General features: G+C 40.7%; 1 protein-coding gene across 2 annotated transcripts in view; it reads right to left on the bottom strand.

The window, feature by feature from the left end:
• Positions 1-22,499, bottom strand: part of PPARGC1A (PPARG coactivator 1 alpha) — a 655,554-nt gene that overhangs the window by 85,102 nt on the left and 547,953 nt on the right. Inside the window, exons 1-2 of one of the 2 annotated variants that reach the window (XM_081083142.1) lie at positions 11,674-11,914; positions 6,482-6,661 (exon numbers count right to left, since the gene is read on the bottom strand). In XM_081083142.1, the coding sequence (XP_080939268.1) occupies positions 6,482-6,661; positions 11,674-11,721 (228 nt within the window). In that variant the 5' untranslated portion in view covers positions 11,722-11,914. Of the gene's footprint in view, positions 1-6,481; positions 6,662-11,673; positions 11,915-22,499 lie in introns of those variants that run through there. The other variant, XM_081083143.1, reaches the window with a different exon arrangement.

The raw sequence follows: 22,499 nt of genomic DNA, 5'->3' as shown, positions 1-22,499 counted from the left end.
CAGAGTATTTGCCACAAAATAGTTTGGTCTTTACCCAGAAAAGCACAAAACAGTAGGCTCTACAATCAGTGTGCCTAATCAAACGTACAGATTCTCACTTTCCAAAATTGCAAATGGCTAAGAACTGGATCGACTTCCACGAAAAAAACAGCAGACAATCTCATCTCTTATAATCACAACCTATATTCACCGAAGCACCTGCCAGGAAAGTTCGTGATGGTGAGAGATGGTCATGTAACCAGCACCCTGTGACTTGCTATTTATTCGTAGGGGTTGATGCCAACAGACATAACACCATGGGTCAGGACGCCCAAGCGGTATTTTTCCAGTGGTCAGCATAATGGCGGGGAAGAAATAGGGTGATAAACCAGATGTTCCCAAGATAAGGCAGATGTTATCAAGCCAAGAAGTCTAAAGCCTCCTTTAACAGAGGTGTGAACACACACACACACACACACACACACACACACACACAACAGAACAAAACTATTTCGACTCCCCGCAAGATAAGCCGACAGGAGAATGTGCAACTAAGCAGCACACAGGCTGGGTCAGATCGTTGCTCTCTGATTTGTGACTCTTCGGGATGAGCATCTCGTTGATTTATTCCCAGAATTTGGAATTTTGTGGTAGACTACAAATGCAAAGATAAGTACAACATAAATTTTTTAAATACTCCATAAGTCTCCATGAGTTTCAACATTCTTCAATGTTCTTATGTTACAGCCAATTATCTCCCCACTTAAATGGCTATTATTTTCTAACTTGAAGTCTATGTGCTCCATAAGTGTCATTACCAAGTGTGGCAAAAATCTGGTGGTGGGCTGTAAATTTAATTTAAATGACAAACATTTATTGATTGCAAATTAGAAATTCTAGAAATCTTGCCAAAGCGATTATTGTAAGTTAAGTCAGTCTCCCTACGTAACAGAGGAGAATTTATGCCTCTGATGACTGAATTCACGTGAGATGGTTTCTACATACACTTCATTTGCTCTGTTTGTTTTGTTAAAATTCCGAGAGGTTTGCCATTCATAGAAAAGTCTGTCGGACCGCAGCGCAGTTAGAAGCAGGAATTCATTACCATGGAAGGCTGCAGAATTTCTTCCAAGGAGACAAGTGAGAAAAAGCAGACACCATGCAAATTGGTGGATTGGGTTAAAAATGTTCTGCCCCGAGGCAGCAGGGAGATGGAGAGCCCCTTTGTAAAAGGATTCAGGAGTCTAAGAAAATACTTCAACTCCTGAAGGTGGGTAGAAACTTAACCAGGAAGCCAGCCATGAAGTTCTGATTCTCTTTGGAACATTTTTGAGTTAGCATTCTTTTCACCTCCCTCCCTAACCCAACTCATATTCATCAGGGCTGATGGAATTTTCCTTCAAGGTATTTCAAGTCTTTGTTCCCGAGACACTATCCCTTCTGCTGTCACCTTGTCCCTTCCCTGTACCTGCCTCGCATAGGGCTGGGAATGTGGCTGGGCCTGCTGTCTCATTTCCCCTACTATCTGCTTGACCATAGTTCTTGCAGCTATTGGAATTATCACTCTTAAGTACCAGCTCCATTATATGACTCTGCTGCTTAAAAAACTCTCTAAGGACACCCTAAGTCCTACATACCATAGAAACTCTAAACATTTTTAACTGGGTTCTCATGCCAGCTTATATTTTGTACCCACCCAAAATCCGAAAGCACTGCTACTCCTATGTTCCCGGGAATGTATATTTTAGTTTGAGTAAACCAAGCTCCTCATCTCCCTCTATGAAATCATTTCACTTTAATTCTCTTATCAGCCTTGGTGACATTATTCTTACCAATTCCCTCCTTAGCTCACACACACACACACACACACACACCTAGTCCTGCATTGTTTGCTAATTGTTTCACATTTTTTTCATTTGGCCTCCCAAACTTTTATCATTATGAAAAAAGACTGTTAGTGCTTTATAGGTAATCTTCATATTACCTAATGCAGTCCACACCATTAAAAATACATGATGGTCAACTCATTCATTATGCTGCACATATTTATTGAGCACTTTGTGCTGTTTTCTAAGAAAATGTCTAGGAAAATGTCAGTGAATAAGACAAGCAGGTTCCCGACCCCCAAAATGCTCACAGTCCATAGAATAGCCGAAAATGTTTGGAACTCACTGATAAGTACAGCACATATGCTCATTTTAGAAAGAAACAGAATATAATTGAAAGTCTAAAGAAGGAGTGTAAAATCTATATTTCTATCAAGATGATCAAATATTCTTGAAAGCTTCAAGCCAGCATTCTTTTTTTTTCTTTTTTTTTTATATTTTATTGATTTTTTACAGAGAGGAAGGGAGAGAGATAGAGAGTTAGAAACATCGATGAGAGAGAAACATTGATCAGCAGCCTCCTGCACATCTCCTACTGGGGATGTGCCCGCAACCCAGGTACATGCCCTTGACCGGAATCAAACCTGGGACCTTTTAGTCCGCAGGCCGACTCTCTATCCACTGAGCCAAACCGGTTTCGGCAAAGCCAGCATTCTTTTGGTGGCATACAGAGAATAACTTACAGACAACTAACAGGACACTGCTCCCCACTTTTTGTCCTGTAAACGTTCACAGTATCAGACCTTACAGAGAGTTAAGTAATTGCCCAGGGTGAGTGCTGGCTACGGCTGTGAGCCCTTCTTTCCCCACTGGCAAAGGCAGGCTTCAGAACATACGATGAGATAACGACATTCTCATTCACCTTGTTCTAAAGAACCCCAAGTAGCTGCATTCTTAAGTAAAAATGAATGAAAGATGCCCATTAAAGCAGATTTTAAAATAAAGCAGGGGCAAGGTGGCTCAAGGGGATGCAGAAGGGGCACTGTGTTATTTAAACTAACCCTATGCCACCCATCTCTACACAGTGCCATGTGGTAAAAACAGTCCTTTATTCTCTTCCTTCAAACAAAGCACAAAGGCAAGACAGGGAAGGAAGTTATGTTGCAATATTTCTGAAACATAAATCTTGCTCCCAGCCAGTCCAGGGACAGTATCCTGTTTTCCTGACACATGGGTCGGATTCACTGGAGGCTGCACCGCTGGGCCTCGTGTCCTGTTTTTCTAAGTGGCTTCTGAATCAGACCTGGTTACCTGCATGTGCACATCCAAGCACAGGTTGTGCAAGCAGAGAGCACTGTTTGTGTGTATAGTTACTCAACCCACGTGTACAAATACGTGTTGGCACACCTTGCTCCCACTCAGGAATTCACTCTTTTCTTAATTGTGACATTCAATGCCATCCTTTTGATTTTCTCCTTCTAACGTTACATAAAAATTAAACTTAGATTCGAAAGTATGGAATAAGCCAGACGAAGAAATGCCTAGTTACTCCCAGGATTTTAACATTCTGCCTTTAACATTCTACTGCCTGTAGCTCTAAATATCCCTTTCTTTCTGCTTTGATTTGACTTCAGAAACCCTGTGCCAGTGGTGTCATCCGTGAGTCAGGGGAGAGGGTGCAACTCTAGGGCCTTATTTTATTCTCAGAATCCGCGGTAGAGACTGCTTGTTATTGGCAGATCAGAGGTGGCAGAGGCCGTGACTGTTTTTGGCTTGCTCAGTACAAGGCCTTCACAAATGTGATGAGGCAGGGTTTTGGGAACTGGAGGGAAGGAAGCGCAGGTTGAAGTCCACGGTGGGAGGTTTAAAGGCACAGGCTCTGGGAACTGAGCACAATGCCTCCATCACTCAAGGGTTATTTTGCTGCACATGGTCCTTCTTCACAGGGGAAGAGACACAATTTTAGAATTACACCTAAGCTCAATGTGTCTGTCTCTCCCCCCCCCCCCCCCATTAGAGGAAAAGATGTCTGAATTTAGCACTAGAGGGCAAAGAGTAGAGGCATTGGCTGTACGCAAATGCTGGGGAAGCTGCTGCCGTTTGTCACGGTGTTGCTGCATATGGCCTTACCCTTTGCACAAACAAAGAAGAACAGTCCTGTGACATCAGAGAAAACTCTGAGGAGGTGTTTATCTAACAGTCACTTTTGCTGTCTGACACCAAGAGAATTCCTGACACATCAATCCTGAGGTCCCAGGCGTCTTGATTACTTTGTATGGCTTCTGATTCTATTACCTGAACTGTATTTTGTCTAGGAAATCTGACCAATTCATCTTCAATGTCTTATGGAGGGAACTTTCAACAACTTTTTCTTTTGTTTTTGTGTGTGCAGGATTTCTCAACTTTAGCAACGTTGTCACTTGCAGCTAAATAGTTCTTTGTTGTGGGGGCTGGGCTGTTCTGTGCATTGTAGGATATTTAGCAACATCCCTGGTCTCCACCCAATAAATGCCAGTAGCAACCCCTGCCCCTAGTCCAGACAATGAAAAAGGTCTCCAGGCATCGCTACATGTTTTCAGGGGTGCAAAACTTCCTTTAGTTGAGAACCATTGGGTTAAAATAACCTAAGGATAGAATAAAAAAATGAACCGTGTGTCTTAGAGCACTGAAAATAATTCAATCAGTGGTATAAACTTATATAGGAAAACACAAAAGTATGTCTTTGCATAGAATAAGCATCTATAGATAACAAACTAGTTCCTGAACCAAGTCTCCCAGGGTGTTAATGAGGACTACCTTATGCAGGGGCTACAGCATGAAATATGGGGACGCGAGGTCGTGGAGAAAGTTGTCTCTTTTGAAACCAGCCTACCACGGAGGCATTGACTACTATGCCACCTCACCACATACACCTTTTATTTATTCCAGAACCACCATCTACAAAATGCATGGCATTTGCCCAATACGGAATAGCCGATTTTCAGATAAGAGTCTATAGAGATGGACATTTTCAAAAGTACTGTTTATTTAATGCAGCATGACTTAAAATGAGCCTGCAACCTGACAAGTGTACTGAATGAGGAATGTTCATTTTACCAGTTCTAACCAGCCCTGTCCTCACATGAACTCTCTAAGACCCGGCTGAGAAGCCTGGGAAAGTGTAACTAACCACAGACCTTCAGCATTTCCTCCCCCATATTCCTCCTCCCCAGCCCTGCCTCCAGCACCTTAAGGCCTCTACTCAGGCCCATGTAAGGCCCCAGACATATTACAGAATCTGAGCCGTCGGCAGAACCTACAGCCACCTCAGCTGACCAGCTCTCCCTGCTCATGTCAACCAACACTGAGAGGAAAGATTCTGTTCTATTTTTAAATATATTGAGCAAAGAAACAGCTTGATATGTCTTTGTAAAGGATGGCTGTCACCCAAATTCACTGTTACTCTATTTTTATAAATGATATCGACTTTAAAGTCAGATAAATTGAGGGGTTCAATTCCCAGCTCTTTATTTGTCAACTGTGTGACTTGGGGGAAATCACCTCACCTTCCTGAGACTCATTGTCTACAGATGTAAAATGGAAATGGCAATACCAGTGCCTAAGCAATGGGCTGTTTGGAGGGATGAGTCAGATGACATACATCAAGCACAAGTATTCCAAAATCTGGCCATTTTGTTATTGCTATGATTGTTATTAACATGTCTATATTCATCATTCACTCATTATTCAATCAGCACTTCTATGTGCTGGTTGCTAGAAGCACTCGTTAAATATTAAAAAATGGGTTTTCCTAATGACTCGATCTTTCAACCAGATAACATTGAAGTGTAAGAAATGTCTCCGCTGGTGGATAAAAATACATTCAAAGTGCTTTGTATGGAGTCTGGCACACAGTAGGTAGAACCTGTTAGCTGATGATGGTGGTGGTGCTACTGGAAACTAATGGATTTGATAACGTATATTCAATTCACTTGCCATCGTACTCAATGGTTGTCCTTATAGGAAACCATTTACTCTTGAGTCAATGAGTACTGGTTATGTGAGAAAGAACTTTTTTCCTCAAAGTAACACTTTAATAGGGTGTGTTAATATTCTTTATTATAGGGTAGACTTATACTAAGAGTATAGAGCCTGGGAGGCAATTTTTACAACTGAAAAGGTAGTAAATTTTGACAAATGTATAAGTAAATATTAGAGCAGTTGGGTTTGAAGTTTCCAAGATATATAAACATCAGAGGTATGGTCAATAATATAATAATAAATTGCTCACCTAGTTTTAAAACAAATTAAAGGTAGACATCTAACCCCTTGGTTAAAAAGAAATGTCTTCTTTTGCATTAATTTATATTAGGCACCATTTTCTGTGGTAAATAGGGATAAACAGGTTTAGACTTTTGTTCTTCTTTGTAACTAATTCTTTCACAATCCCTTAGTGTTTCAACATAGTTTAATGCACCCTACTCTGTTGTGGGTCCTTAGCCCCTTACGTTAAAAAGAAAAATCCATGTGTGTCCCAAGCAGTTTTTCACAAAATAGGAAGTGCCTAACGGTGATAAAAAGCCTTTTGAGGACAGCAGTGTAAGAAGTTATTATGTTTTCAGGCCAATAATAATCGTGCTCATCTGGCCCAAGCCAAGTTCAGTGAGAAATTAATTTCCACCAAAGGGTGTCCTTACCTCAAATATGTTTGAAGGCTCATTGTTATACTGATTGGATATTATTTCTGATTGGTCACTGCACCACTTGAGTCCACCCAGAAAGCTGTCTGTATCCAAGTCGTTCACGTCGAGTTCAGAAAGGTCAAGTTCGGGAAGATCTGGGCAAAGAGGCTGGTCTTCACCAACCAGAGCAGCACACTGCAGGAGGCAGGAGGAAAGAAAAAAAACCTTCATTAACTTCAGGAATTTATTAAACTGCAATAGCATGTGAGAGGAATTAAGCCTAGTTAATGCAACGACACCACCAAAGCTGGTTTCCAGGGTTTCAGTCCTTAGAAAAAAAAAATCCCAATTTCTTTAATGCACTTTGCTCCCAAAGGGTACTTTGCCTGATCCATTCGCTCCAAAATTCTACCTCTAAATCAATGCTTCCACAAAGCCTTTTCTAGTTCTTCTAGTTACAAGTCAACTAGATTGGTTTGGGCCCCTTTGATAGTCAGCACTTAGCAAGTTTCAAATTATTTTCTGCTTAACTACATGTAAAATTTCACTCTACCCTGCGAGGATAATCCCTTTGAGGGAAGGATACAGATTTCATTTTACCTTGAAATTGACATCACCGGTAACAGGCACTGAATAAATAACTGCTACATGAAAACTAGACCATAAGAACCCTACTAGGCACACTTTCTCCATGTGCGCTCCTTTAAACGATCATCATCCATATAATTCATTTAGCAACTAATGATGCCAAGTCCTCTAACTTGTCCATGGTTCTCTTGCATTGTGACTTAAATCTTTTAGTCTCACTTGACTTTTCATGAACTTCTGAACTTCATCTCAAACAGGTCAAAATGAAGTTCCTTGCGATGAAAGACAAAAATCTTTTTTTTCCCCTAAAAGACCGTTATATCTTTCACTATGTCTAACACACAAATCGTGTGTGTGTGTGTGTGTGTGAGAGAGAGAAAGGGGGGTGGGGGGAGGGAAGAAAGAGAGAGAGAGATTTGGGATCACCTGACATCTGGAAAGAAAAATCTCGATAGAATATCACAACCATATTATTTTTTATCATTCATGTATTCCTAAACTATAAGTGAATTCAAAGCAACTTTTTTTTGGCATTTCAAAAATGATTTTTATATATCAATAGGTTTAAAATATGCTCTACTGTGGCTGGGCTGCTTGTCACCAAGGCCACCTTAGACTGGCATAGTCTTTCACCTCCTTGCGTGGAGGAGGTGGTCTTTTTACGGTTCCCTCACTGTGGCTTTTGGAGGAAAGTGGACCCCTTCACCAAAGAGGTCGTATTCTAATCTGGAACTGGCCATCTGACCGCTGTTTTCTCACTGCACACAATGAAGAACCCCGCAGAAACTTCCTACTGCAGGGATCTCGTGATGCCAGACACATGGGACTCTATCCGACCGCACGCCAAGGTGTCTAAACCAGCAGGTGCCCAATCTCAAGTGGCACCCTCCTGGCCCTGCCTTTGGGGGTTTTGAGAGATGCTGTGAAGTCATTCACATCCAGGCAGTAGTTGGGCATCAAGCTGAAGATCCTGCTTGACATTTAGATTTTGAATAAAATAAGTTGTATGCAGATCCTGCTCTCGAGCACCCCTGTCGTCCCTGGCAGGCGGCTTTACACGGGTTGCATGCAGCAGCGTTATCGGAGGAAGCAGCTAGTGGGTAATGGAGCCAGAAGCGGGCCAGGGCAGGCAGGAAGGTACTTGGAAATCCATAAGACCCCAGGCCCCAGTGAGATCCCACACGGCAGGCACAGAGGCAATGCAAAGAAAGAGCCTTGCTCTCCACATCAGAACTCTCTCCTGATCATTTTATTGGTCTTCCCTTTTTTTTATTATCCGAGTTAGGCCAAAGTTACAGATCAGCATACTCGACGAGGGTGATATGTGAGCGGAGGCTGGGCTGAAGTGATTTCATTCTAGTGCAATGTCCGTGGTTTGTTTTGGGTGTAACACTTCCCTCACTGCTTATCCTCTAAGCACAAACACACCGTGTTAACCCTTCCACACCATGACCAATTCGGAGACCAGCCCAGCGGAGAACTTTCTTAGTGGTACAAAAACTGCTAGGATTTCACTGGGGGAGTCCTTAAACACACACACACACACACACACACACACACACACACACACACACCCCAAAAGAGCAACAACAAAAATTAAAGTTAAGAAACATCAGATCTCTAGATCTGTCTCAAGTTCCCGCTGTGCAGAGCATGACTTAGAAACCTGCTCTGGAATGCTGAGGTGTCTTCCCACCAACTGGGGGCAACCTCTTGCTATATTTCTCTCTAACTGCCCTCGCTAGACATGGCTCGTTCAAAACCCTTCGATCTTTCATAAATATGCATTTTTAAGTTACTTTTGAAAACCATGAAAAAGAAAAGATCAGATCAATTTTTTTGGTGTGTTTTACTGTGCTGTCATTCACCTACTTCTTCCTTTTCTTCCCCCCTTACCCCCCCCTTTCTCATTTTCACTTTTATGTTATGATTGAAAAATGAGCCCTTGCTCTTGCCACTGTTGACATGCTCATAAAATCAGTGCTTCTGAATGGGGCATTCTCCTGATGATCTAAAACACATTAGCGGTAGCAAGTGTTCCTGTTATTCATTTATGTGTGGCCCTTGGAGGGTGCCGGACCAGTCCGGGCCCTGTAGCTGCCCTCATCTGCCACGCTGCTATTTACCGCTTCCCTATACATCTGTAACAGGTGTGCTTTATGGCAGGGAGGGACCCACACTCTCCTGGCTCTCTGTAGCTATGACAGCTATTTCACTACCGTAGCCTGAATTTTATAAGAAGATTTAAGAGGATAAAGCGGTTACTAAACACAAAAGGCTAATTATTGTACGTTATTTCACCCCAACAGACTTTTCTCTTAGTTAAGGAGCCGACAATAAATTAGCTTAACTGCACTGATGATAATGAATCATTATAATTAAGTATAATTCTCCATTAACCTTTCGGAGGTTTTTTGTGCCGTGGATGGTAAATTTTAAAGAGAGAGAGCGAGAAGAAAGGGTGGACTTGGCCACATTAATTATATTAATGAAAAAAGAATCACACTTCTTTTTAAAAAAAAGTAGTCAAGACAGGGGAGAGGGGACAGGGAGGGGGCAGTTCAGAATGACAGTCTTAGCGAGTGTATGTCATGTGAATCGTCTCTATCAATCTCAGTAACCTTAATGCACATCATCTCGTATTAAACTGTGGAACACCGGGGACTCCGAGTAGCCGTAGCGGTACAGGCCTTTATTAACCAACGCGCTATCCTGTCATTATGTGCAAAAGGGCATCATACGTTTTAGGATGACAGCAAACATTAATGATTCAAAAAATGAAAGCTGCCTACGCTACCTGCTGCTGGTAATATGTCAGACTGGCGGAGGTGATTCCCAGAGCTGCCGTGGCCAGCGCCAGGCTCCCAGCAGCTTGCTGCCTATCGTGCAACGAAGAAGTGACCGGCCAGTCGCAGCCAACCGACAACTCAATCCCCGGCTGGACAATTAGCCTGAGACCTCACCTCCTCCTCGAGACAAAAAGGAACGGGCCACTGTCCTACATGGTTCTGTCGCTTGTTTAAAATGACTCCAGGAATTCTAATGATTAAAGCAAATCTGCCGTGTTTCCATATGATCTCGTTCCCCCATCGACTCCCAGCAGCATCAGGAATAATACATGATGGAAAAATGAAACTACAGCAGCTGAGACCCACGGTGCCGGCCAGACAAGCACCCACAGGACATGCCAGCTACTCCAAGACAATTAGGACTTGGACGCCACTTAGAACCCTGACTCATAATAGCTCCAGGACCTATGAATTATCCATATTTATCCCACCTTCCCGAGAAATCACAACAACATAAGAACCATTGCAATCCGCAAATACGACCTGCCAAGGCAGGGAGGGCACACCGAGCCCACATTTGCAAACCCAGCAAAGAGTTAAGAATCCAGGGCATGCCTGGCTAGATAGGAAAAATGCAATCGCAGACGGCCTGGGCCAAATTATTTTCACTTTAGATGTGTATCGCTGCACCACATGAACATCTTATTTAATCAAATCACGTGTGGCGCTCGACCCTCCCCCTTACCCTACGTGCCCCCAGCTACCCAGAGGAAGCACTCCCAGTCCTGTGCCAGGTTCATTGTTCGCAGCTCGGATCCCCCGTGCACCTCAATTCGGTTCCATCTCACCAGAGTCCACAGAAAGTTTCACTTGTTTCCCAAGTTGCCCAAACTTTCCGAGAACATTGCACCGTGCGGAATGCAAACATGCCAGGTCCTCGACCCCCCGCCAGTCACTCCAGACTCCAGAGATTACGAGGAAACGGCTTGCTTTTCCCGGTATGAATTGTAGCCAGCAGAGACTGTGGAATTGATGTATTGCCGTCTATTTTTACACAAGCAGCGAGCAGCTCCACACACAGTCCTGCATAAACTCTATTCTCTCTCCGGCTTCAGGCAGCTCTCCGTGGTACAGCGAGATTTAACCATTGGATTCCCTGCCACCGATGCTAATGCAAAACCTTGCACCTTACTTTTTTTTTTTTTTCTATTTGCTGGCCAAACCTTTCAACCACACACACAGAAGAGTTTTAAAGGAAGCAGCTTCGTTGTTCTGTGTTCTGTAAGCAAAGCAATCTAAAATAGCCCAGCAGGGTTATTTAGGATTTTTGAGTTTTCTATCAGATGAACACAGAGAAATGAGAGAGAAAAAAAAAATCCAGTCTGGAGTCAAAACTGACGCTATTTGAGCACATCCATTTTAATATTTTTATCTTCATCTTATTATAAATAGAAATGGCATTTTTCCAACCAGGCCACTAAATACCACTGGAAAGACTTCAGCTTTCTGATTCATATCAATATCTTGGAGCATAAATATTGCATATGAGTAGAAACGGAGCCAAAGGCACATGGAAAGAGTTTCCAACTGCAACAGATACGGATGACAGCAGCTAAGCTTTGATTTGCTCGTGGCATCCCAGAGCCACCTTAAAATAGCAAACTTATTGGAGTTAAGATAAGATTAAGATTCCTTTCCAAACGCTCCTGCCCGGACTACTTTTCTACCACCCCTCTTCGCCCAAGCCCTTCCCCCCTTACAGGAATAATTGCATCGCGAGGAAAGCTTCAGTCCTGGCTGCAATGCCTGCCGAGCCCAGCCCCAGCTCACCTCGATGTCACTCCATACAGAGTCCTGGTTGCACATGTCCCACGCCATCCAGCTCCTGAATGACGCCAGTCAAGCTTTTTCAACTCCAATTCACAGTGACACAGAGCACACACTCATGCAGGCAACCAGCCCCTTACTGAGAGTGAACTGAAGGCACCTGTCTTACTACAGTCCCCAGTCACATGACAAAGCTATTAAAAAGTAGGCTGGGCTGTCACTCACCCAGCCTCCCTTCTCCTGTGCAGCTTGCTGCTCAAACTCGTGACGTCACTCAAAGGCAGCCCTCTGCCTCAGTGAAGTAAGGCAAAAAAAAAAAAAAAAAAAAAAAACGGAAAGAAAGAAAGAAAGAAAGAAAGGGAACACTTGGACTTTTGGAGGCTTTGAGCATCCTGCTGCGATTAAAGCCAGCTTTGAATGCCACAGACTCCAAACAGAGCCCTGGCCATATAATAACTAAAATCCCTTGCAATCTTTTTTTAATTTATTTTCCTTCCAAAACAAGCAAGGGGCAAAGCTCCCTGTTTCAAGACAGAGTAACTATATTCTTAGCTACAACGTGTATTCCCCAAAGGACTAGAATTCTAAGACCTCCAAGGGGACTCCAGCTCCGTTTGGGACTAAAGACAAGAGCTTATTTCATGATGCATTTTTTATGAGACATTTTCTAATTGTGAGAAGTGTTGGAAAGCAGAGAATGGGGCATGCATTTTTTTTGGCTTGTTTAATCAACAAAACAGCCTGTATTTGTTAAGATATAAACAAACTCCTCCGCCCAGAAATTGGCTGTCCCCGTGGCAGGGACACCAGTGTCTGAAGTGTCACTGCAGTTTGATATGCTCCTTATAAGGAGAACAGGCAACAAAATACCACCCTTTCGGGTCCCTTCTGATTCTTTCCATTTCTCTCCTAGGCTCCCAGAAAACAAGTGTTAGTAAATACAGCCAGGGTTGCTGTGTCCAGATCAGCTTAGTTTCTGGGCTCCTTTTTTTTTTTTTTTTTTTTTAATACATGTAGCATTTCCTCTCTGACTGCCTTAGGGTGCCTTTTTGAATAAACACTGGATTCCAACCCCAGTGCCCTGGGTTGTGCAGTTTGCATTTGAGATCAAGAATGTCCATGGAGTGAGGAAAAATACCGACATGCTATTAGCAGAGATATTCATTTCTTGAGCTTTTTAATTTTTTTCCCCAGCTTCTACCCTGAGACAATGAGGGCTAATGTAGGTGCAACTGTTTTATGATGATACTACACATCGAATACATAACAAACTCAAGGTACCAGACACCAGCGAAAAACACCTTCCACAACACTCTAGTGGTCTGATTTAACTCTTCCAAGTTCCAGGCAAATGAACACATGTGTATGTATTTGTGAATGTATATGTTTTTATAAAATCTTAAGCCCAGTATACTTTTAAAATCAGCTCAATTATTTTCCTGATAAGTTATCTGAAAAGAGTCCCCAGGTATCTAAACATAATTTTTAAAGCACTATCAACTTAAACTCCTATACTTTTGAGGTTAATTTTATATGTTCTCTATTGTTCATCTCCTTGTGAAGAAAAAAATGGTAATTTGCTCTAACACCTATTTTAAATATAAAGTTCCTCAAATATTAAAGTGAAAGAAAGAAAAACAAAAACAACAAAAAATCAGGCTGCTTCCTCTTTCAGACCACATGTATTATAAGGGATTTGTGTACTTCTGAAAACTGCAACAAGTTGCTAGTAAATTCCTGAATAACACTATGAAACTGACAGTTTGTCATTATTGGACATAAAAAGCTTTGGCACTTTATAGTTAGCTGAATACATTTGACTGGCACATTTTCCTTCTTACAAATAGTGGAAAATGATTGTAGTTTTAATTTTCTAAGTCAAGATAGAACAGGAACATATAACCTCGGGAAGGCTTTTATGCATGCAATTAATGGCATTACTCTGCACTCCCCACAAAAAAAATAACACTAATTTTCTTCAAAATTATATTCTGATTTAATGTAAAACTACAGTAAATTATTAAAATTCATGGGAAAGGTCATTTGCTCTACCCTCAACACAGTCAACTGTGAAATAATATTGGTCACTTGACCAAGAAGAGTTGATGTTTATTAATTATTATCAAGTGATCCCTGTGTCGTGATATTCCCTGACACTTTCCATTGTGTGCATTGAATGTGAGGCTTCCATTACATCTTTAAAAAATCCCATTCACACCTTTTAGATAAGTTCTTTATACTGGAACATTTTGTATTATTGTTTTTGACATTTTTACCTGCTCACATGGTGTTGTTGGGGTTTTCTTATTTTTTTTTTTTTTTTGCCACCCAATTCCACTTTTCCTTAGTCAAATCAGCACGTGAAACCAGAGGTCCTTTTATATGTTTCTGGAGGGTTTTTTTGTCTTTACCATCACAAAGAGGGTTAGTAGGAGCCAAATCATTCAAGTGATTTATAAACTACAGCATATTGTGTTTTTCCCTCTAATTTCTATTATTGTACCAACCAAAATATAAATAGATTCTTGGGAAAATTTGGAGCACCTTCCACTATCTTTTTAGTCTAAAAAGTACAACTCTAAGGACAGGGATCTTTTAAAGGTCTTATAATTTGCTTAATTAGCTCTTCAGATTAAAATGTCTCTTCTGTCTAGTTTTTTTGTTTGTTTGTTTTCTCTTTTCTCAGGAGAGCATAAATGGTTAGTTGCTTCCCAACTGTGGTCTTTTCTGGCTTCCCAGGAAGTTTCTATATTTAATTGTGTGTCTGCCTTGACTGTTCTCTTCCTCCCTCCCCGCAACCCTCCTTTCACCCCTTCTTCAACTCTGCCTCCAAGATTTCCAAACGTTTAGTTTCAATCAACAAGGATCTATTGAAACCTTACTGTGTCCACGGCAAAGCATTACAAGGGCTGCCAAGAAGGCATATGACATGAACACAAGGGAGCTCACAATTTTAGGGGGAATGACAGACCTTAAAGACAGAGAATAAGTCGATAGGAAAAAAATAATGTTTCTTCACGCAATGTCCAGATTTCTCTTCTCCTTAAAACATATCCTATTTAGGGACAAGTTTCTCTCATTCACCACTGCAGATCACGCCCAAATCAACCCCATTTTGTCTCAACAATAGAAGGAGGTGTTTATTAACATCTGTTGAGAGCCCATAATGTTTCATATCTACACAGTAGAATCAACCCTGTTGGAATCTCTCCCTTCAATGGTTCAGTTAACATTTCCCAAAGCTCCGAAATGGGTAGAGGCAAGAGAATCTATCCTTAAGTTAATGACAAGAGAGAAAATAAACCTTCAGGAGAATAATTTAATTTCATAACAAAAAAATCTGACCACGTATATAAGATTTGCATTTCCTTCCCTACTCCTGCCCCAAATGACAGACTTGCCCACCCTCCCTATTTCAGACAACTGCCCACGTCTAACACTGAAATACAATCAAGCCCAAATACACAGGATTCAAATACCCAGGTAGACAATAGCAAAGACAACTGATTTTGATGTCACTGTTGCACATAGGTGACAACACAGAATTAAAGACCTATTAATATGAATACCTTTGCCCATCATTAATAAACTTACAATAAACAATAAAAGGATAAGCTTAAGCTAAAACTTTTCAAGAAACAGATACACTAGAGCTTGCATGTGATAGACATTAAAATCAGTATCTAATATACCACCTCTCAATCCATTTTGTCTTCAAAACAACTCAATCAAAATGATCTGTGAACCCATTTTACAACAGCGAAAAATAAGAGCAAGAGTGTTGAGAGTAGCTGAAAAGAGCATACAGATTCCTGAAACCCCTTCTAGGAAGAATTTAAGTTTCATACATCAAAATAATATTCATTCCCCCATCAAAAGCACTGCAGACTCCTGGGGCAACTTTATATAACTGGAAACATTCCTGGGAATACTGTCTGTCTAGCATTCTTCCAGAAAAGAAAGGGATCTTCCAAGAATTGCTAATATTTCTAAAGTTAATCATTACTAACAGGCATTCAATTGCTTGCTTTAAATACTTAGAGGATTTAATTTATCCCAATATCCCATGTCAGTTTCTGAGCACAGGCTCTGAGCCTCTGGGACACGTTGGAAGCTGAGACTGTGCAGAGCACCAAAGATGGTAACAAGGTAGGATATTAACAAAACCCTCTAGCCTATGAACACTCTAAAATCAAATACACAATTTTACACAAAAGCACCTCGGGGAAAACAAATAGAGAGTCAGTGGGCAGCTGTAATGCCCCTAGCATCCATTTATTTGTTTATTTTTCATAAACTGGAGGTAATAGACAACCTCAGTAACCACCTCTCATCTCCAATAAAACCTCCTGCAGAACAGCTCTACGCAACTGAGTCAGCCTGTATTTTAATGGGAATCTCAAAATCTACCTTTGGCATTTTTCACATTAAAACAAAAATTAACATGAAAATTAATTCCAGTTGCAGTCAATTGGACTAATCTAAACAGAAAGCAAGAAGTATGCTTATTAGGCCCATAGATAAGAGATTAAAAAAAAAAAAAAGAAAGATGGTTAAAATCTGATTTTGTCTGATGTTTAACACTCCTTTATTTGTGCATCTACAGACATTTCCAGTTACCTTAATTATTTCAGGTTATTTCACCTATAATGAAGTGAGTTATTGATTATTAAGACAAGAAATGTTCAACCGGATTATTTAGCAATGTTTCTTTCCTAAAACTGAAAATAAAGCGCATCGTATTTTATTAAGTTTGGTGCTATTTAAAAATTTAAAGTGCTACTGAACCTAAAAAAAAAAAAAAAAACAGAGCAGTTCGCTTACTAACAAAGATATTTTATCCCCCAATTGCAGTTAGTGGAGGCCAGAAAAAACTGAAGTACACGAATTCTTACATTTAAAATAATATTTGTTAGTCAAACATTTACCCCTGGTGCTTATTTCTAGAACCTGGGCCCTAATGAACTTAAGTTGTTTTAGGGTAGAAAATTGTATTTTTCAACTAGTCTCGAACTGGAAGACTTAAATAAGTGAAGCTTTTTTAAATTCTTTTTTTAAAATCTCACTAGACAAGCCTTGGTAAAGTTTTGGTTATTTTGCTTTTCTTTGTGTTGTACATTTTTCCAACGCTTTGATATTTGAATTTCACTCTAACAGAGCCAATATATATCCTAAAAATATGATGTAGAAAGAAAATAAACTCGCATCTTGAGAAGCAATTAGCTTAAGGTCTAAGCTAAATTTTGGATGACACATCAAATCTTATTTTATGTTGCTATATCCAAAATAGATAGGGGATTTTTGAAGTAGAATCCTATACCCAGAAGACCACTTCTAAGACTGACCCCCACACTTACAGCTCAATCAAAAATAGATGTTAGGTGCTACTGGAACAATAAAAAATGGGTACGTTTTTTTCTAGAGGACAAGCAGGTAATGTGTATCAAACATGTTTAAAATGGGCATCCTGTGCACCCAGAAATTCTATTTTTAAAAATTCATATTAAAGACATAACAGAGGGATGTGTGCACAGGCTTTTGGTGTGAGGATTGTCGATGCTACATTATTTCCATTACTGAGAACTTGAAAGTAGTGCAAATGTCCGACAGTAATGACCTAGTTAAATAAATTATAGAGCAGTGTATTTATTCATAGACATAAATTCATTATGTATATCCAATAATATCATTAAAACTGTTGTAAAAATATATGTAATAGCATAATGAGAAAATCTTCAAAAATATAGTAACGTTTAAAATTACGTTAGAAAAAAACTATAATCAGAACAAATTTACATATAAATATATACACTCAGAAAAACAAGAGGAAAGAGGACAAAAGGATTGTGTAACAAGGTTTAATAGTGGCTGATGATGTTAGAAATAGTTTGTAATTTTCTTTGTGTGTGTTATGTGTGTGTGTGTGCTCTTCTGTAATTTTTAAGTTTTCTGTGATAAACTTACACATATCATCCTTTTAAAAGGAAGATATTTCTCTCTATTTTGGCAAGTCCAGCAGCTCCTCCACTCAGGCTTCAGAGCAGCCCTGGGGAAGTTCCTACCTGGCCCTTTGGAACCCCTCAGAGCCATGAATTATGGGGAGAGGGAAGGTATTAACCACTATTAGCTTCCCTCAAAGATGGACCTATGCCACTGATCCCCAGCTGCCACTACCATCTGAACTTTGCTCCTCAACTTGAAATTTTGTCAATTAACTTAAATAAACTTCCCACTCAAAAATGTAATTATCCTTGGTAGGGATAAGGGCATTTCAGTTATTTACACAAAAGCATCTACTTGTTAGTCGCATTTATTTCCTTCCCTTCTAGCATCCAATAAAGTTCACAAGCACATGCCAAGGGGAGAAAATGGTAAATGCTTTAAGAATGTCAGGGTTAAATTATTAAGAAAATGTCTCAAGAAGGGATTTTGTTGATGGGGAAAAGGAAGGGCAGTCGGAGAAGGCTTAGGCATGAGCTGTTGGAGATGTGGCTTCAACTGGAGAGAACTGAAACTGACCAGGTACGGAAAATGAGGTGCAAGTTTCAAGCCAGTGTGACTTGAGAGTGAACTTCTGGAACACAGTCTGTTCCTGAATGTGGAGCAATCTATATACATGCTGCCACCCTGCAGCCCTGTTCTTAGGCAGAAAGCTCACTCTGAGCCCTCCAAATATCACAGGAAAGGTGAACCCCCCCCCCCCCTTGCCCATGGAAGGCTGACCAGATGCACAGGAAGACAAGCTTTGCTATCAGCCTCTGCGAGTCAGTGTTCACACAGTTTCATGGGCCTTCCCTGCAAACCACCTTTCCTTCACTTGGGTTACCATTACTTTGACCATTAAGAGTTTTCATGGGAAGAGAGGTAATAAGGTTGGAATCAAGGCCAAGCTCATGAGATTACATAGGATCAAGTTTCTCTGATAAGTAGAGTGACTTTGTGAATCTTGATTTTGCCCCAAATGGAAGGAAAACGATGGTAGAAAGAACATGGGTCCTCATTCAGGTGTGTCACTAGCCCAGAAGTCAACTTTGGGCAGTTCACTTTATGATTTTCAGCCTCAGTTTCCTTATCTGTCCAAGGAGATGGCCAGATTCAATTACATCTAAGGTCCCTGTCAACTCTCAAGTGAAATGATGTGTCTGCCTTGACAGAGACAGGCGATTTGAGAAGACCTCTTTGACAAAGTGAATCCAAAGATTTCATTACACAAAAGGCACTGGAAATCAGGGAGGAGGTATAAGAAAGGTAGCCAGTGCTCAGCTTTGCCAATAGGACATGGCTCCATCAGTCTTCATGAAATATGCATAGTTCACTTCCTAACCATTCCAGAGAAAGATCGCAAGAGAACTCATGAATTATAATATCCTATATAATAAAAGGGTAATATGCAAATTGACCCTTACAGCAGAACAACCGGGAACAACCAGTCGATATGGCACGCACTGACTACCAGAGGGCATTCACTTAATGCAGGAGCTGCCCCCTGGTGGTCAGTGCGCTTAGAAAGGGGGAGTGCTGCTCATCCAGAAGCTGGCTTGTGGCTGGCCAGTGCAGTGGTGGTGGTGGGAGTCTTTCCTGCCTCTGTGGCAGTGCTAAGGATGTCCAACTAACAGCTTAGGCCCGCTACCCCTGGGCTGCCAGAGGGATGTCTGACTGCCAGCTTAGGCCATTTCCCACAGGGAGTGGGCCTAAGCTGTCAGTTGGACATCCCCTGAGGAGTCCCGGACTACAAGAGGGTACAGGCCAGGCTGAGGAATGCCCACCCCCCAAGTGCACAAATTTTCATGCACCGGGCCTCCAGTAAGTTACATATAATACTTCCAACCATGCATATTGCTATGAGAAGACCAACTTACAAATATCAGGTATTTGCCCCAGAGAAACAGCAAGCTGTCCTCTTGTTTAACGTTCATTTTATTAAGTGGCACAAATCATAAGTAAAACCAATCCCTACTTGCACAGTAAGGGTGAAAAGCACACACTGATGTAAAAGAGAGTTTTTATTTATGCCTGCATGTGGGTGCAATTTAACATACTTACATTTGACTTAGTTTACAACAGGTAAGGAGTATTACCCACAGAGAGAAGATTTAGAAAAGAGGATGGATCCTCAATTCAGGGTTCTGTAAATAGGAATAAAGTCTATAGCACCTAGGGAAATAAGAGCTTAAAGTAATCCTTTTGCCTCCTACCACCACAACACCTCCCCTCTTAAATAAAAAACTCATTATATTTGGTAAATGAAGACATCACCTCTTTTTTAATTTGAGTTATTTTTTATTTTATTATTATTTTTTTAAATATATTTTATTGATTTTTTACAGAGAGGAAGGAAGAGAGATAGAGAGTTAGAAACATCGATGAGAGAGAAGCATCGATCAGCTGCCTCCTGCACATCTCCTACTGGGGATGTGCCCGCAACCCAGGTGCATGCCCTTGACCGGAATCGAACCTGGGACCCTTCAGTCCTCAGGCCGACGCTCTATCCACTGAGCCAAACCAGTTTTGGCAAATCATCTGAGTTATTACTGTAGGGTGTGGAGGGAAGAGAGAAGGACGCATGCCTAAAATATGTTATCATGGAATTATCAGCAGCTCTATTAAGCCAAGGCCATATCACAGGATAGACATTTGATGCATCAGTGAGAGTTACAGAGTTTTCCTATTCAGCTGTTTTCTTTCCACATATATTCCTACTGAGCAGGAGGCAGGTCTGTGCCTCAGAGCCATCTAATATGCACAGGTTGGAGACTTTCCATTAGGGCTGAATGAAGAGCCACAAGCACCTACATTTCCTAACAGACAATTTGGAGAGGGAGCACTGGGGTAATCAAAGTAAGACCAGGAATATGATAAACCCCCGTAAGGACAAAGCCTTGATAAACCACCAGTGACCCTCCTCCAATGTTGGCTGGTCAAGCAGTCATCACTAGCATGACATAGGTAGCTTTACTTTTTCCTCCAACCAGGGATAGAGGCATCAGGAAAAATAACACAAGAAAACTTCATTTCTGTGCCTGTGAAACAACCTCCAGAAGGCAGTTGGTAAGAGTTTTCCTTTTAAACAGGCCCCAAGTTCTATTATTCTTTGAAGATCCCAGGTTTTTCATTGGCCCAAGGAGATGATCCAGAAAGGATTCTTTTGCCACCTCTTTTAAAAACAAAAATCTCTGTCATCTCCTGAGGTGTAACTTTCTACCATCTATCTTAGATCCATTTCCACGTAGTGCACCTAAAAATAGGCCACACCTAACCTTTTGCACAGCCATCCAATGCTACCAAGTGTGAATCCAACTCAGCGCTCTCTTGTGGGTATTCTCAGATGGTGCCCTCTTTGTCTTCTCTGTCACATTAGCCTACGCTGAATATTAAATAAAACAAAGGCCAAGAGTGGTTTGCTAGGATGTATCTTGCACTACAACCACTAGGATAGCATATTTGAGATTTGTTATTTTTACTTAGACTGAATCAAATGAAACTACGGCTAATAATGTTCTCAGGGGAGGAAGTCTTTTAAATAATAATTAATGTTCAATAAACCTATTAATTACAATTCCAATATTATGGTTGTAGAGGCTTTCTACTTTAAAAGTATAGTCAAATGAATGAAAATGAATGGAGTTCTACTGTACATCAACATGTGGATAAATGCCACCAATAATGTGAAGTGAAAGAAAGCAGACACACCAACAGAAGGCCACATCTTATTCTATTCTTTATATAAATAAATACAGAAAGATATATACCTAATTTATGTACTTGGAAGTCAGGATTGAGGTTGGCTTTGGTGGTGGCTGAGAGCTGGGGGCATGGTCTGGGTAAAGGGTTCCAGAAAGTTATTTACTGCTGTCAGTGCTTTTTACAAGGGTATGTTCAGTTAGTGAAAATTCATAGAGCTAAACCCTTATAATATATGTACTTTTAAGTATTCATATTATACTATAATCAAAACTCTAAAATGCATAGAGACTAGGAAGGAGTCTTCCCTACATTATAAAACTTTAAAGTTTGCTACCTTTCAGTTTTAAAAAAAATTCTTAATGTTCACCTTGTCTTCTTAAAGAAGCCATTAAACCACATGGACAAACAGGAGTGGAGCAGGAATCAAAGGACCTGTGGTCCAGGTTTGTTTGTTTGACCTCAGAAAAAGCCACTTCCCCCTTCTAGATCTATTTTCTCTTCTATCAAAGATGAGATAGGATTGGGAGTTTTCTGAAAGTATTCTTCAATGGATGAAATGAAGGAAACTTCCAACTCTAAAACTGTAGTATTTTGCCCTTTGTTGAAAATTCATTATTGAAGGGTGTCATTGAGTTGGTTTGAAAACGTGACCCCCTTCTCAAAGACACAGCCTTTGGGGTCAGTCCATGCACATCTGACACTTAGGTCCATCTGTGTGATCCAAAAACAGTTACCTAAACTATCTGAGCCTCAGATTCTTCATCTGTGAAAATAGCACTATAAATATATATTTTACATGTTTGGAATTAGGGTTAATGAAATATATCTGAGCCCAGTGTTGGCATGTATTAAGTACTAAAGAATTATACCTGCTATTCACATACAAATACTTAGAACTCAATTTAACATCAAGCAATGTTAATTGCATAAGAGTAATTGCATAAGTTTGCTCTTTGCCAGGCTTCCTCACTTAAAAAATAAAAATAAAAAGATCTACTAGACACATGCATAACAGACTTTCTTTTGAAGTCTTACATTAAGCTGACTATTAGTGCCCACAGAATCACCTAAGCTGTGCCCTGATACCAAGTGTCTATTGGTTTCTCATGTATCCTGAAGAAAAGTAAATCCAGCCATGTACCGGT

Source organism: Myotis nattereri, assembly GCF_964212035.1.
Source record: "Myotis nattereri genome assembly, chromosome: 1".
NCBI lineage: Eukaryota > Metazoa > Chordata > Mammalia > Chiroptera > Vespertilionidae > Myotis > Myotis nattereri.
The sequence above is the reverse complement of the archived record's forward strand: the minus strand, read 5'-3'. Positions and strand labels throughout refer to the sequence as shown.